The sequence below is a fragment of the Ovis aries genome, chromosome 24 (genome assembly GCF_016772045.2).
Source record: "Ovis aries strain OAR_USU_Benz2616 breed Rambouillet chromosome 24, ARS-UI_Ramb_v3.0, whole genome shotgun sequence".
NCBI classification, from domain to species: Eukaryota; Metazoa; Chordata; class Mammalia; order Artiodactyla; family Bovidae; genus Ovis; species Ovis aries.
The window spans coordinates 3,379,885-3,396,008 of NC_056077.1; the positions used below are offsets into that span (position 1 = coordinate 3,379,885).

General features: G+C 47.5%; 1 protein-coding gene across 3 annotated transcripts; it reads left to right on the forward strand.

Moving 5' to 3' along the window:
* Positions 1–5,542: 5,542 nt before the first annotated feature.
* On the forward strand, positions 5,543–12,359 carry ZNF174 (zinc finger protein 174). 3 transcript variants are annotated; one of them, XM_012104027.4, is made up of 4 exons: positions 5,543–5,569; positions 6,045–6,718; positions 7,687–7,897; positions 11,333–12,359. In XM_012104027.4, the coding sequence occupies exons 2-4, from the start codon at positions 6,311–6,313 to the stop codon at positions 11,932–11,934; spliced, it is 1,221 nt and encodes a 406-aa protein (XP_011959417.1). In that variant the 5' UTR covers positions 5,543–5,569; positions 6,045–6,310; the 3' UTR covers positions 11,935–12,359. The 3 variants fall into 3 exon arrangements, with proteins under 3 accessions (XP_011959417.1, XP_004020780.1, XP_011959418.1); XM_012104028.5 differs by lacking the exons at positions 5,543–5,569; positions 11,333–12,359 and adding exons at positions 8,214–8,225; positions 8,364–11,325 and having other exon boundaries at positions 5,653–6,718; XM_004020731.5 differs by having other exon boundaries at positions 5,543–6,718.
* The last annotated feature ends 3,765 nt before the right edge of the window (positions 12,360–16,124 follow it).

Below are 16,124 nucleotides of genomic sequence, written 5' to 3' on the forward strand. Positions count from 1 at the left end.
TAGGGGAGAAAACAGCCACTGCCAGAGGGCAGTCTCCACATAACAGTCACAGAGCAGAGGTTGTAAGTGAGGTGCCAAAGCTTGCAGCCCCAGCAGCACCTGGGAGTGCACCAGAGATGCATATTCCTGGGCTCCACCTCAGATCTAAAGAATCAGCAGCTCTGGGGTGAGGCCTGGGATTCTGTTTAACATGCCCTCAGGTGGTCTGGTGCACAGTCAGGTTTCAGGACCACTGCCATAGCCAATGGCCTGCCTGTGTGTTAAAAAGTTCCTTTTACTAGATCCCTCCTGACACAATAGCTTTTTTAAAATAAAAAGATTTTTTTTTCATTTTAAAGAAATATGTGCATGGTATATATACATATAGCGGGGGAGAGAATGGTTCCTCGCCCAACCACCCAGAGATAATCATGACGCTCTTAAAAATGCCACAGGAACTCAATCCTTTTATTTTTTCAGACCAAGAGAATGAACTCTTTCTCAGACCCCCACCTTCAAGAATACTACAAAGAAAATGGTACATTTTGCTAACTTACTAGCAGAACTTCAGAGGACACTCAGAGTTCTGTGACCCCTGGGGGGGCTTCACCACATGGGATCTGAGCCGCCTGCGGGTACAGCGAGCTGTCAGAGCCGAACGTAGAACATGGTGAGTCCTGTCCCCTTTACTCAGACCCCTGAGCCTCAGAAATCAGCCACCAAAGAGCACAGATGGTCCCAAGGATTCAAAGTAAAATAAATTCTAAACGGCAAAGTTTTCAGAGGTACTGATAGTGTATTTACTTTGCTTGAAAAATACCAAAGCAGGTAAACTCTTAGAAGGTTTTCCATTTCATCAACAGAAGCTTGCCTTTTTAAACCACATGAAAACACAGTGTTTTTCTGTAGGATCTCAGTTACATAAAGATGAGGTGGCTTTAAAAAATTACTTAGTAACCTGTAATGACAGTTTTGAATTAAGCAGAAAAGGCAGCAGTAGTCTTCAGCTCATCTAGAAATGTATGTAGCCAAAGTGCTTCACAGGAGATTTACAAAGACAGAGCCTTGGTCTGGCTATTCAGTGGCATATTGTGCTCAGTCACTCAGTCATATCCAACTCATTGTGACCCTATGAACAGTAGCCCACCAGGCTCCTCTGTTCATGGGATTCTCCAGGCAAGAATACTGGAGTGGGATGCCATTTCCTTCTCCAGTGACATATTACACAGCCCTAAAAACAGACCAAGAAGTGATACTTTGTAGACTGGAAACATAAATGAGAGAGGCTAGAAACAAAAGGTCATATATTGTAGGATTCTTCCTGTAAAATGTCCAAATCAGGCAAATCCATAGAGAGAGAATGAGGAGCAACTGCTTAATAAGCAGTTTAATGGGGTTTATTTGGGAGAGGCGGAGGGGGTGGGAGTGAAAACTATTTTGGAGCACGATAGAGGTGATCATAGCACAACATTGTGACTGTACTAGACGCAAGTGAATAGTTCACTTGAGATGACTAATTTTACATTAGGTGATTAATTTCACCTCAATTAATTTTAGTTAAATTTTTGATTAAAATTTTTCTAAAACACTAAGACAAATTTTAAAAAAAAAAAGAGCCATGGAAGAAAAAAAGTAGAAGAAATGTATTTAGGAAGAAATTAAGCTAGATGAAGAAGGGGGTTATGTTTTCAAGTTCATGAAGAACTGCTTTGCAGAAGGTGAGGTCAACATGCTTTAATAATACCTGATTCAGAGGCAGTAACATTAAACTGTAATAAAAAAATTAAGTTAACACACAAAGGATCTCTGCCCCCATTTTAACTGCTAGTACCATCAACTAAAATTTGAAGTATTGATTTTTGGATGTATCTCTAAGGCATTTAACCTAGAGGCCAGGGTCCAGCTGGAGCTCAGACCTGCACTTCCGGTAGAAGATCATCCCTCCTGCCCCAGGGGAGGGCGGAGGCTCCTGCTTAAGCTTCTGACTGCCCCCACAGTCTCTGGGCTGAGCTCCATGACCCCTTCACAGTCCATTCCCCTGGATGAACCCCCTGTTCAGGTGTTTGTTGTTTAGTCACTAAGTCGAGTCCAACTCTTTTGGGGTGGGATCTCAGTGATTCTCTGCTGCCCCCAAAAGAGGTGTCTCCTCGATGGGCATTTTCAGATCCTTCCCCGATTCCAGGACCTGGGGACAGACCCCATCATCTGTCACTACAAATTCCTGCCTAAAGTGACAGAGGAGAGATGATGAGAGGCAGCTGGAGTCTCACTTCTACTTCCTGCTCCCTTTCCCCTCCCTAAAGGGTTTCAAAGAGCTGTTTTAACACTTACATTCCTGTGCTGCTGTCATTTATATGAAGCGTGTGGTTCTGAGGTGGTGGTGACATGGTCCATACGTAAGTGGCAAGGGGTCTAGGATGACTGTGATAACAGAGGGATTCTGCCATGCTTAGTCTCCTCTCCAAACTCTGACTTCATGCAGATGCTCTCCTGCCCTTCTACATCCAGCCTAGTTACTATCAACAGTCCCCCAGCTACGGCTTTTATGTTAAGCTCCCCCATTTCTGATGTATCGTCACCACACTGCTCCTCCCTCCAAATTATGTCAGAACCTCTCAATCCTCAATCTTATGAAATTTTATCTACAACCCCACCCCCTAACTCTTCCTCCTATGGCTGATATGCACATCTGCCTCCTCCCTGGAAAACACAAGCCCATCCCAATCCACCCATGCAGACTTGGAGCGCCAGTGGGCTGCCTCCTGCTCCAGACACAGTCACACTCAGGCTAGCCCTCCCCTGACCCACAACTGAAGGTTTCATGTTACTTTTCCTTTTCCTATGCCTTTCACACTGCCCCCTTCTTCTGAAATATACAAGAATGTTACACTGATCAGATCTCAGACTGAATCTCTCCCTCCACACGCAGGTATCATGTGAAACTCATCACTGTTTCAAACTGACCACTTAATCCAGACAGCAGGGACTGGCTCTAGTGTGACTTTGTTTAGTGTACAACACATGGCACACTCCTTAAAGGAACCTTCTAGCAGGAGAGATTAGATTTAAATTCACAAACATCTCTAATTTTCCTGACTTGCTGAGTGAAGAATTGTTCTTTCCCTGGTCTTGTTTTGGAGAACTCTGATGAGTGTTTTACCACTTTAATTAGTGACTCTAAGCATTCACTGAATATATGAATGTCTAAGTTATTTCAGCAAATGAGAAATTCGAGAAATTCTTCACATTGACGAAGGGCATAAGATCAATGCAATATAGCTATTAATAATACTCTCTGGGCAGCAGATGAATTCTGGAATTTCTCAACTAAGCACCTCTCCAGTAACTGGATTCCTGTGCTGCTCACACCAACTTCCTCATGACGAAAACCACAGGGTTCTGACTACATTTTTTCACCTGTTGCCTGGCGGCTCTCTGTACATCCTCAACCAGAACCACAACTTTGTCACCATTCTCTGGGCACTGCTCCCTCATCCAGCTCTGAACCTTTTCTGACAGAAACTGCTCCATAACCAGCAGCTCTAGGATTTGCTCTTTTGAGTGTGTCTTAAGCCTCAGCCACTGGCAGCAGAGTTCTCAGAGTTTGCTAAAACCTTTATGGGGACTAGCTACCTTCTCACGGGGATCAGGTGCTCCTCACCTCCACTTCCTGGAAGCAGCACTGCCCAAAGTGCTGATGGCAAGCTTCATAGGGCTCTGGCTTGCCATGCAGGGCTGATTGCTGTCCTGTGGGAAGGGTTGTGCCTGGGGGGTCTTGATTGCAATCACGCTTTGCTTCAACCTGCTTGGTTCACTGGCTGTCACTGCCATCCTGCAGTTCAGATTCCATCTCTTATCATTGGGAAGCAGGTCTCCTAGATACCAGTGAAATGTGTCTTTCTGGAATCAGAGACCTGAGCCTGTCATAGACGGGCAGACCCAGACTCATAGTTGAAAAAGGTTCAACTTTGAAGCGAGGCTGAGAAAAATAGAAGAAAAGACAACATAAAATCACCCCCTATTCCTTCACTCTAGTTCTTACTGTTTATTTCTGTCCTTTCCTCTACTCCTTCTCCAATCCAAGCCAAGGAGCCGAAGCACCAAAAATATCAAAAAGCATCCTTTTCTCACTAGCCCGATTTTTGTGGATGAATTCCCCAAATGGTTCCTCACAGTGTCATCCATCTGTCCCTACTCATGCTCCCCACGTGCCTGTGGCTTGTCCCTGTCCTGCCTACTCCCAGACGCTTGGACCCAGCTTCCCAAGTCTTCATTTTCTTAGGAGGGAAAAGTATTAACCTCTTCATTAATATCACACCCTCCTCCCACCACCACCACCGCTACACACACAGTGTGGATAAGAAACGTATTTATTTTCCAGCATTCCTTCCCCACTTCTGACAGAAGCAGCTTCTCCCTTTGTGAAAAAGTCCCTCTCTATTCCACTGTCTCTGGTGGGGCTATCATTACAGTACCCTTCCTTCAACCCCAGGAGTGGGCAACTCACATAGGCTGGGCCTGTCAGAATTCTCTGGGATTTTACATACAGCTGGGGTGAGAAAATTTCCAAATTTCCTGGAAATTGCTAAATTGGGAGGATGTAAGAGAGAAGCTTTCTACAATTATGTGCCACTTTCCATTCCACGCCTCCTCCAAAGGCCCAAGTCTGTTTATAGGAGTAAAAAACGGATTCAGGTTGCCTTTCTTCCAAAGCACTGTACTGTGAGCAGTGCTTTTTAACGAAGGAGCATCACCGAGCATAGTCCCTCGGCAGCAAGGCCAGGACTAGAAACTACACTCCTTGTCTTACACCTTTCCATACACCCCACACCTTCTCTCGATGAAGAATAATTCAATGAATGCTACTCTAGTTCCATGCAGAAGGCGGAGCCTGCACTCTAATTGATTCCTAATATCCCATTCTTAGTTCATTTAAAAATACTCTCTCAAAAATGTTTCTCTCTGGCGACAGCCAAAACGCTCCGCGGAAAGTAGAATAAGGATGTGGAGTCGGGCCGATTAACTTTTCACTCGTCATCCAGGATGCCCCCCTGAGCACTCCTGGTGCACTCGGTGCTGGGTTAGGACCTGCAGCTGAAGACTAGGAAACAAGACCGCAGACGGCCACTGCACTATCGGGGCGAGACGGGCAGGGTCACTGGCCGGAGGGAGTCTGCACTCGAGCACAGGGATCGGGACAGTCCCGGCCCAACTGCCTGTGCGACGACTGCCAGCGAAGAGCCCCGGGCCGCCAGGAAGCTGAGCGATCACGGGTAGACACACCCACGACTCCCCAGACTCTCTCAGCCTCGGGGCCGGAAGTCGGTGCCCAGAGCGCGGGCTCGGATCGGTCCACTGCGCTTGCTCGCGAGTCTTGCAAACGGACTGCAACTCCCGGCTTGCACTGCGACAGCGGCTAGCGTCGGTAGACTCAGAAGCCAATAGATGAGGTAGGACGCTTCAGAGGAGCCAATCCCTCTGCGGGGGAGGCGGGCCCTCCCGTGACAGAATTCCACAGCAGCTCGTGGGAGTGTCCGCGACGAGAGGCTTCTGCCCCGCCCCCAGCCGTGGCTCCCGGGTCCCCAGAGAGGTGAGTTCCGTGCAGGTGGGCGCGGGTTGCAGGGCTGTTGATCGCGCTGCCGTCGCAGGCGCCACCCCCAGCTCTTACCGGCCACGTAATCGAGCCGCGCGCCAGAGTGCTGCAGCTTCGCCGAGCTCGGGCCAGCTGGGGTGCGAAGCCCGGCGTCCTCAGAGGCCGGAGCGGCTGGGCCTCAGTGCCTCGGGGGCGAGCAGCCGGCGCGCCTCCGGGTACCTTGCTCGCCCGCAGGAGGTTTCCGCTAACTCCCAACCCTCGGCGTGCGCCGGGGCTTGCCTGGGCTCGCCCTGTAGCTCCCGGCGAGATGCTGGAGGTCGGCCTGAGGAGGATGCGAGAGAGCTGGTGTAGGTTACCTGGATGACAATCTGAAGTTTTCCCAGGAATTCCTGCCAGCCCATTTGGTTCCGTTGCGCATTTCCCCTGAGACCTGTTGTGCTTGTCGCTAAAATGAAAGCAGTATTTCCCCCAGTTTCCTTTTAGGACATTATGAATTTTCGCCTTTGCAAGACAGTTCAAGACGCTGGCAGGAAAACAAAAACTTCCCACTCCCAGGGACTGTGTTGTCGTCAGAAGTTTGGGCTCAAGGCCAGCGAACGAGGAGCCTCTGTCTGCATCCTTTCCTTTCCAACATCCTCAGAGGACCTTCGTTGCTAGCATCTTTCTAGTATTCAGGGCCATGGTCTCGAAGGCTTGACCTGTTTACAAGGAGAGAGACGCTGGCTCCTGAGCCCAAAAATGGCGGCTAAGATGGAAATAACTTTGAGCTCACAGTCCCATATTCAGGCTTCCTCCAAGCAGGAGAGACATATAATAGCAAAGTTAGAAGAAAAACGGGAGCCCGCTCTGCAAAAAGACTGGCCGGATCCTGAGCTCTCCCGCCAGAGTTTTAGACGGTTTTGTTATCAAGAGGCGTCTGGACCCCAGGAGGCACTCTCCCACCTCCGGCATCTGTGCCGTCAGTGGCTGCAGCCCGAGGTGCACACCAAGGAGCAGATTTTGGAGCTGTTGGTGCTGGAGCAGTTCTTGAACATCCTGCCCGCGGAGATCCAGGCCCGGGCCAGGCATCGATGTCCAGTGAGCAGCAAGGAGATCGTGACCCTTGTGGAAGATTTTCATCGAGCAGCCAAGGGACCAAAGCAGTGGGTAAGGAGGGTACTTTCTTGTCGTCCCCAGGATTTCTTTCTCATCTGGTTCGTGTTTGGTCTCTGGACCCTTCCCTAGAGATAGGAGTCCAGAATTTCAAACGTTGCTTCTGGCCTCTGTTTGGAACCCTACTCCCCTCACCCCTACTGGGAGGGGAAGTGTAACAAGTTTTCAGAAAACGCAGCTACAGGCATTCCAGTGAGAAAGTAGAGCTCTTGAATCTTTGCTGACAGATCTCGCCCAACCCATCCCTCTTGAAGCTTTCCTACAATCAAGATTCTTGGTAGACAAGGGTCATACTGTTGGTAGGAATTTGATTTTGGGGGCATTTTATTAGCTCTTGTCCCAGCATATTGCCTTTGACTCAGGGAACTCCAGCTCAATTGGCCAGTATTCCTTCCAACTCCCACCCCCAAGTTAGACCCCAGTAGGGGCCTAGGGAGAAAGCAGTTAGGGAACAGGGTTAGGGCAGTTCTCTTAGAGCCCTATCACTACTTAGATTTCCTTAATCAACAGTGTCTTGGGCGGAATAATTTATAGATAAGGGTGGTTTTTAATGCCTCTTCCCATACTGTTTCCTAATCCTACAGAGCCTGTTTCCAGCAGAAGCAGGGCAGTATAGGGTAGGAACCTGCTGGATGGGTGTCATGGTTGACCCTCATATTTGTGCCTGCTCTCTGATGATTTTGACCCAGACCTTGAGAACGGGCCAAGCTGTGGGGACATTTACTCAGAAGTATCAGCTGATTTGGAGCAGGTTCCTTTTGGTCATTCTACACATCCTTCCCTTTGCTTCCTTAGAGAGTTTCAGCAGTCTCTATCAAGATTGACACCTTCCCCCCGCATAGCCCCCGCCCCAGACATATCAGAAATTTCTAGGGAACAACAGTCATTACAGAGCGGTGAGAGGTCAAGCGGCCCTCAGTCAGTCCTCCAGTTATTCTCTAACGCGAGGGACTTGTTCCTAGGTGGCTGTTTGTATGGAGGGCCAGAAGGTGCTTTTGGAGAAAACTGGATCCCAGCTGGGAGAACAGGAACTGCCAGACTTTCAACCACAAACTCCAAGGAGATATCCCAGGGAGGAGACATCCCAGGCAGGATCTCAGGATCAGCGGAGTCCCCCTCATTGGGAAAAATCCCTGCTCCTCCAGGAACCAACCTCCAGATTGGCTGAGACAGGTAAACACTCTGTGTGTCTTCTTTCCCTCTCATTAGCGATTTGTCTCTATCAAAGCATCTGAGGGTTCTGAAAAGCCACAGACTAGGTATTGAGCTTTTCTTCAATATTGTATGGAGCAATATGGAGCAAGCATCTGGAGAAAAGACGCTTGCTCCATGGTATGTAATAGTAGACCTTGATTCCCTAACAAACTTCATTAATTAGAATTGTAGTAATACTATATGTAAGTGTGCTATTACCATTTTCTTCTCATGACTCTTTGACAGTCCAGTACACAGAGGATTGTTTTAGTGCCTGCTTTTTGGTCCCTTTCAGAGCTGCTGATCAGTTCAGTTCAGTTGCTCAGTCATGTCCGACTCTTTGTGACCCCATGGACTGCAGGACACCAGGCTTCCTTGTCCATCACCAACTTCCAACTCCCGGAGTTTACTCAAACTCATGTTCATTGAGCCAATGATGCCATAGTGAAGACAAGTTCACATATGACCACTGATGAACTTCCATTCAAGCTGTGGCTGAGTTTCATCACTTGAAACGGTCCCGTGTTTAGAAAGGCCCTAAACAAGGTTCTGCTCATTAGAAAAAAAAGACTCTGTTGGTATTATTTTCTGCCCCTTCTTCCTCCTGTGATGTTAATGAAACACTTTGATTTGACTATTCTCAAAACTCAAGAATGGAGACCTAGAGCATCCAGCAAGAAGGCTCTGTGGTCCAGGCTGAGGTTCTGCCTCATAACCTGGCCTTCATGATCCTGAAGAAAGTTGACCATATGTACTCCCTTCTGCCTTAGCAGAGGCAGCTGGGTTGCATGCTGTCTCTGTCTCCTTTTATTTGATTCCAGAGTGGATGAAGTCTAAATGCTCAAGGTTCACCCGTGTTATAGCAGTGTGCTTCCCTGGTGGTTAAAATGGTACCTGCCTGCAATGCAGAGAATCTGCCTGTAGTGCAGGAGATCTGGGTTCGATCCCTAGGTCAGGTAGATCCCCTGGCGAAGGGGATAGCTACCCACTCCAGTATTCTTACCTCAGAAATCCCATGGACAAAGGTGCCTGGTGGGCTGCAGTCCCTGGGGTTGTAAATAGTTGGACACAACTGCGCAATTACCATATTCAGCATGTGTCAGTACTTCATTCCTTTTTAGGGCTGAATGATATTCCACTCTGTGGGCATTTTGTGTGTTTTCAGTTGATAGACACTTGTGTTGTTTCCACTTTTTAGCTGTTATGAATAATATTGCTGTGAACATTTGTGTACAAGTTTTTGTGTGGGTGTCTGTTTTCATTTCTCTTGGGTCTATACCAAGAGAAATTCCAGTACCAATTCCAGGAGCAGAATTGCTGGGTCCTATGGTGAAAGTACTCTAGCCTGGAAAATCCCATGGACAGAGGAGCCTAGTAGGCTGCAGTCCATGAGGTTGCTAAGAGTTGGACATGGCTGAGCGACTTCACTTTCACTTTTCACTTTCATGCATTGGAGAAGGAAATGGCAACCCACTCCAGTGTTCTTGCCTGGAGAATCCCAGAGATGGGGGAACCTGGTGGGCTGCCGTCTCTGGGGTCGCAGAGAGTCAGACATGACTGAAGCAACTTAGCAGCATGGTGAAAGTGACAGTGAAAGTCTCTCAGTTGTGTCTGACTCTTTGTGACCCCATGGACTATACAGTCCATGGAATTCTCTAGGCCAGAGTACTGGAGTGGGTAGCCTTTCCCTTCTCCAGGGGATCTTCCCAACCCAGGGATTGAACCCAGGTCTCCCACATTGCAGGCAGATTCTTTACCAGCTGAGCCTCAAGGGAAGCCCAGGTCCTATGGTAACTCTCTGTTTAACTTTTTGATGTTGGACTTTTCCGAGGTGGCTGCACTATTTTATTCCCAGCAATCTGTGAGGATTCCAGTTTCTCTACGTCCTTGTTGACACTTGTTATTGTTGGTGCTTTTGATTATATCCATTCTATTAGGTGTGAAATGGACTCTCTTGGAGATTTTGAATCATTTCCCTCATGACTACCACTGTTGAGCATCTTTTTGTGTGCCTATTGGCCCATTGTATTAATATATCTTCTTTGGAGAAATGTCTATTCAGATCCTTTGCTCATTTTTAAACTAGGTTGGTCTTTTTATTGTTGTTATGAGTTCTTTACATAATCTGGACACCAGACTCTCATATATAATTTTCTTTTTTTTTTTTTTTTTAATTATTTTACTTGGCTGCACTGGGTCTTAGTTGCAGTATGTGGGCTCTAGTTCTCCTATCCGGGATCAAACCTGCGCTCCCCTGCATTAGGAGCACAGAGTCCTAACCACTGGACCACCAGGGAGTCCCCTCATATATAATTTTCAAATGTTTTCTCCCATTCTGTGGATTATCTTTTCACTTTCTTGATAGTGTCCTTTGAACCACAAATGTTTTGAATGTTGAGGAGGTCCAGTTTATCTTTTTGTTTGCTTGTACTTTTGGTGACGTATCTAAAATACCGTTGCCTAATCCAGTGTCACAAACACTTACACCTTTGTTCTATTCAAAGAGAGATTTAGCTGTTACATTTTTATCTTTGATCCATTTTGAGTTAATTTTTGTGTTGTGAGTCAGGGTCCAACTTCATTCTTTTATATATAGAAATCCAGTTGTTCCAGCACCACTTGTTGAAAAGACATCTTTACCCGATTGAATTACCATGACAACCTTGTTGAAAAGCAATTGACCGTAATTGTGTGGGCTGCTTTTTAAATCTTAATTTAAAGTTAAATAAAAATTCAGTTTCTCGGTCACACAAGCCATATTCCAAGTACTCAGTATCCACATGTGGCTAGTGGCTGCCATGTTGAATAGGTCTTCTACATGGCAGGAATCCTCCAACTTGCCCACAGGCCACTCGGACTCATTTCTCTCCTGATCCTTAATCCTGGTAGTCAGAAGTTACAGAGTTTCTGTAATGAGGGTACATGACTGGCCCATATCCCAGTTGACATATGCTATCTGTCAACCTTGTAATGAGCAAAAACACCACACTCACTAGATTTATCATTATTTGAAGAGAGAGTGGTGGTCAGTGTCCATATAAGTGAGGGTGTATTTGTAGTGTTGAAGTTTCTGATGGGCTTGCTTCCCCCTATTTCTCCTTTCCTAAACCTTTTCCCAAAGGTAGGAAGGAGGCAGGGGTTGGAGAACATGATCCCTAACTTTAGTACAAATCAGAATACCCCCAGGCTCCCCCTGTTACCTGCAGACTTCCAGGTCCTACCTCCAGAGCTTCTGACCCGGCAGCTGTGGGGAGGCAGGGGCAGCCTGCTTGGTTGACAGGTGCCCCAGATGCATCTAATGTGAGCAGCCCAGTGGAGAACCGAATATCGAGAAACTGTGTGTGTATTCAGAGCTCTTTTACTAAGGTTCTTTCTTCAAAGCCCAGAAATGAAGCATATTCTTTCTAATTGTAGAGACCCCCAGGACGAAAAGTGACAACAAGGAGAATCCACAGCAGGAAGGGGCTAAAGGGGCAAAGCCATGTGTGTTGTCAGTGGGCAGACCGAAAGGGAGTGGCCTGCAGAGTCCCGAACCCAGAGGGGCGAGTCTGAGTGAGCCCCGGCTGTCCCAGAGGCAGGTCAGCCCCCCCAGCGCCCAGAAGCCCTTTGCTCACTACCAGAGACATTGCAGGGAACTGGAGTACCTTGGTGCCCCACTGAAAAGCCATGCACTGAGAGAGCTGAAGAAGAGCAAGGGGAGCAGAAGGAGCCTGAGCAGCCGCCTGCAGCGTCTCAGTCACCAGCCGGCCCGCTCGGCAAAGAAGCCTTACAAATGTGATGAATGTGGGAAAAGCTTCACATGGAATTCAGAGCTGAAAAGGCACCAGCGAGTCCACACGGGGGAGAGGCCCTACACGTGCGGAGAGTGTGGGAACTGCTTTGGCCGGCAGTCCACCCTGAAGCTGCACCAGCGGATCCACACCGGGGAGAAGCCATACCAGTGTGGTCAGTGTGGGAAAAGCTTTCGCCAGAGCTCCAACCTTCACCAGCATCACAGGCTTCACCATGGGGACTGAGGGCAAGCAGGCCTGAGTCCTCGCTGTTCATGAGGAAGGTACTTGCATTCCTCCTTCCCCTTGCTCGCATGTAAATCACAAAGACTGTCTGTGTGACTTACGAGGAAGAAAGCAAGCGGTGCCTGTCCAGGAGGAGGCTGAAGGGGACCTGACATGTCTGGTGACGGGCAAGAAGTGGTAGATCTGGGCCTTGGGTCAGAGAGCAATGGGGTGTCTGGTGGAGAGCGGGGAGTCCCACTGAGGGAGAATCAGGACAATCCTGCAGGTGTGCCCCACACCTTGATGTTAACTCTCCCCCTGCTGCTTTATATATCCTCTAACTGTGTTCAAGGATAAATCTTACATATAGTTATGCATTTGCTTCCATACCTGACAATCTTTATCATGCGCGTACTCTTTTAATAAAAATGAGTGATCGGCAAGAATTTCAAAGCAGAAGTTCATTGGAATGTAAATCCCCTAATATTCTTCCTCTCATTCCTGGCTGTTCATAACAAAGATGCCTGAAGTGGAAGTGTGGATCTGGTTTGTGTGAGGAGGGGTTTTCAAGTATTGGTGGTGTTAACAAAATAAACACACACACTGAGGGATCTTTTTATATCAAAGCACTGTGGATTTGGTGAAATAAAATCATGGCTGCCATAGCCCTCACCCGTAGCGATAGGGAGAAGCTACCAGAAGTAAGACTGCTAAGGAGACACAAAGGGAGTCCTTCCTAGTGTCTTTTCTCACTCAGGCCAGTAGCTTTAAGCACAACAAAATGATTGGAATGATGAAAATATTCTAAAACCAAATTATTTCAGAACATGTGCTAAAAAATCACTGACACGTTCATTAGTTTTACGACATGTAAATTATGTCTCAGTTAAGTTTCCAGGAATGACAAAAGGTGGCAGTATGTTGAATGCAAGAGGACAAAACACTTCGTCTGTTGGGCTAAGAGATAATTAATGGGAGCCCAGTGGTCTGTCCCATCATTTTCAGTGGCCCTTCAGACTAGCCTGAGGTCCCCTTCCCAAAAATTACATCAGCCTTGTTGGGAGAACAGGAGCAGTGTGTTTTCAGTAGTGGAAGGGAGGCCAGAGCCACAAAAGCCTGCGAGAGGCACAGTCTCAGGAAATGGCAGAGCCCAGGAGGTGATGCTGCAGAGAGCTGCATAGTTCATATGAAATGGGGCTGTCCAGGCTAGAGACAGTGTTCAGAAGAGTTTTCAGGTGTTTACATTACGTTTTGGTTCACAGGTGGGCTGTCCTCTTGCTGTGTCTCCTCATGGTGGAAAGGCTGAGGGAGTTCTAGGGGATCTCTCTTGAGGCCACTAATCCCATTCATGAGGGCTCCATCCTCATGACCTACCTCCTAAGACCATCATGTTGGGGGTTAGGTTTTCAGCACAAGAATTAGGGGAAACACAGACATTCAGATCAAAGCACCTAGTGTGCATGAAATTTGGCTTTGGGCAGACCTAGATTCAACCCCAACTTTTGTTCCCCTTTCAAACCTGTTTCTTCAACTTTGTAAAGTTTAAATGCAAGGATCCGAGGTATTTGCCTCCATCATGGTGGATGCCCCTGCACTCGAAGGCAAAAGTCTCCATGAGGCATAAATGCCTCACCCATTAAGAGATCTGGACCCCTCAGGGTGGCTCTGAGGTCTGGTCCAGCCACTATGGCAGTGTGGACCAGTGGGGACGGCTGTCCCTGGCAGAACTGACCAACAGAAAAAGTGGGAGGTGGTGAACTGTTCCATACTCCTCTTTACAAACCTTTTCAAAAATCACAGCATCTTACTGGAGGAAAAACAAAGATTCTCCAAACTGCCTGTTGCGTAGTTTCTTCTTCCACACCCTGATGAGCTGTCATCTGAGCTCTTGTTAGAAGTTTTCATGGACAGGGGAACTCATCATAAGGTGCAACATTTTATTTGGAGGGGCATCCTAGTTGCTTTAAGTTCTAAGAAGCTGGACTTCCAGCCACTCAGGCTTGTGCACCTGGAGCCCTGGTTGCTTCTGTGAATACCTTGGAGAGGGGATGGGCCGGTGCAGAGGTCAGGAAGGAGGGGGCTCATGTTACAGACCCACAGGAAGGCTCCATAAACATCGGTCCATCTGAACTCCTGAATGCAGGGAAGAAGTCCACCAGCGCAATGTGTCTTCAGGGTACCTCAGTGACCCAGACACCTCCAGAGCACATGCCTCTGTGTGTCCACTTCTGAGGCACTTACCAGACTGAGCAGGACGATTTCCTGGGAAACAGGCTCTCTTCTGGAAGAGATGATAAGAATCCTCTTTGATCCAGGATTGTGAGAATCGGAGGTCAAGGATCACACCAGGAGTCAGACACATGCCCTCACGGGGAGAAATCGGAGCTAAGGAGAAAATTCTGATGGAGAAGTTGCTTCTAAAGAGTTAAGGGCGCAGGGGGGCTCCCCTGGTGGTCCAGTGGTTAAGCTCCCAATGCAGGGGGCCTGGGTTGGATCCCTGGTCAAGGAACCAGATACTGCATGCCGCTAAGACCGGGTGCAGCCAAAATAAATAAATAAAAATAAATGTTAAAAAAAAATAAGAATAAAGAGTAAGGGGTGGGCGGAGGCGGTGGGGCAACTAGTTAGATCCCAAAGGACTGTTCACCCTGAGTCTGCTGAGGAGCTGAGTGGGAAGTGCTCCTCCACAGCATATTCATGCACCTGTTCCTCTTTCATCTTGATTTCCCGCTCAGTCTGGAGCCTTGCCCCAAACCCCAGGGAAAACTCTCCTATGCGCAGTCCTTTGAAACTGTAAGACACTTTCCCCTTGCAACAGGTGGGTTTTACTCAAGGAAATAGTGCCTAAACCAGGACACATGTCTTTTCAGTATTTTTAAAAATCCTTTTGGGAACTGCATTCTTATATTAACATCTGGTTTATTTAATTTTTAGTTTGGTTGCATACTGTTGAGAAAATTGCAATGCACATAGATCAGTAGTTGCGAATGCTGATGGTTCTAATAGCTCATCTTACAAGATACTCTGCACAGAAAAGGCAAAAGCAGCTTTACTATAAGGTCTGCACACAAATACAAAAATATGCCATGCTGATAGCATAACTTATTTTTATGTCTCTGATACATTATTTTGTATATTACATTTAAATGTTTTACTGCAGCTTTAAAATACTTATTTCAATTTTTTTACTTCAAAGACAATTTTTTCAATTGAGATATAATTTATATACCATAACTTCATCCTCTTTTGAAAATAGTTACTTATTTGGCATCACTGGGTCTTAGTTGTAGCACACGGCATCTTGAATCTTCATTGCAGCATGCACACTCTTAGTTGCAACATGTGGGATCTAGTTCCCTGACCAGGGTTTGAACCTGGACCCCCTCCTTTGGGAGCATGGAGTCATACATAGCCACTGGACCCCAGGGAAGCCCCAAATTCATCCCTTTATAGTACAAAGTTCAGTGGGTTGTTAAAAAAATTATAGTCACAAAGTTGTACAACAGATCCATGTCTTTGAGAGACGCCAAAGTTGCTTCTTCACAGGGAGTTGGCTAATCACACACGTGTTGCTGCAGTTGAACTTGACCAGGAGACAGCCTGGGACAATAAGGTCAGCACTGGGGGAGACTGAAGAGCCTGGGGCCATTTCCAGTGCTGCAGGCAGCCACTTACTGAGCTCTGTGATGCTCTCATCTCAGTTGCCTTATCAGTAAAATGAGGGTGTAAACAGAATGCTTCCTAGTTTTCTTTTCAGGTCTACTCTGAGCTGCCCATCAAACCTCAAAAATTTGGTTCTTTCTTGGACCAAAATAAAGGTGACCCTCAAATCAATGGTGTAGATTCTTGTTGGAGGCCTTGGACACAGGATCCCCAGGGAAGAGAAAGCAGAGGGGTAACATCCCAAGGAGAGGAGTTTATCACCCACTTTGTGTTCACTCTCTGGGTCTCTGGCCCTTCTCGCCCAGCATCCTGGTTCCTGGGCTGTCATTGCAAATCCTCCATCCGGGTTGCTGCCTCTTGTCACCCTCTGGGTGTGACACTGAACCCGTGTGGATCTCTTAGGACGGGTCAGAGCGCTCCAGCTCCAGGAGCTCCAGCATCTGCTCCTGGGTGGGCATCTCTGGCCTTAGCCACTGATGGCACAGTCTCCGGAGGTGACTAAGAGCCTCTCTGGCCCAGTTGCCTTATCCTGGCAGAGGGGCCTAATG

Excerpts from the sequence above, each read along its gene's own strand:
- ZNF174 (XM_004020731.5), top strand. The coding sequence starts at position 6,311 with ATGGCGGCTAAGATGGAAATAACTTTGAGCTCACAGTCCCATATTCAG. Across the intron at positions 6,719-7,686 it reads CCAAGGGACCAAAGCAGTGG|GTGGCTGTTTGTATGGAGGG; the intron begins GTAAGGAGGGTA and ends ACTTGTTCCTAG. Across the intron at positions 7,898-11,332 it reads CTCCAGATTGGCTGAGACAG|AGACCCCCAGGACGAAAAGT; the intron begins GTAAACACTCTG and ends TTCTAATTGTAG.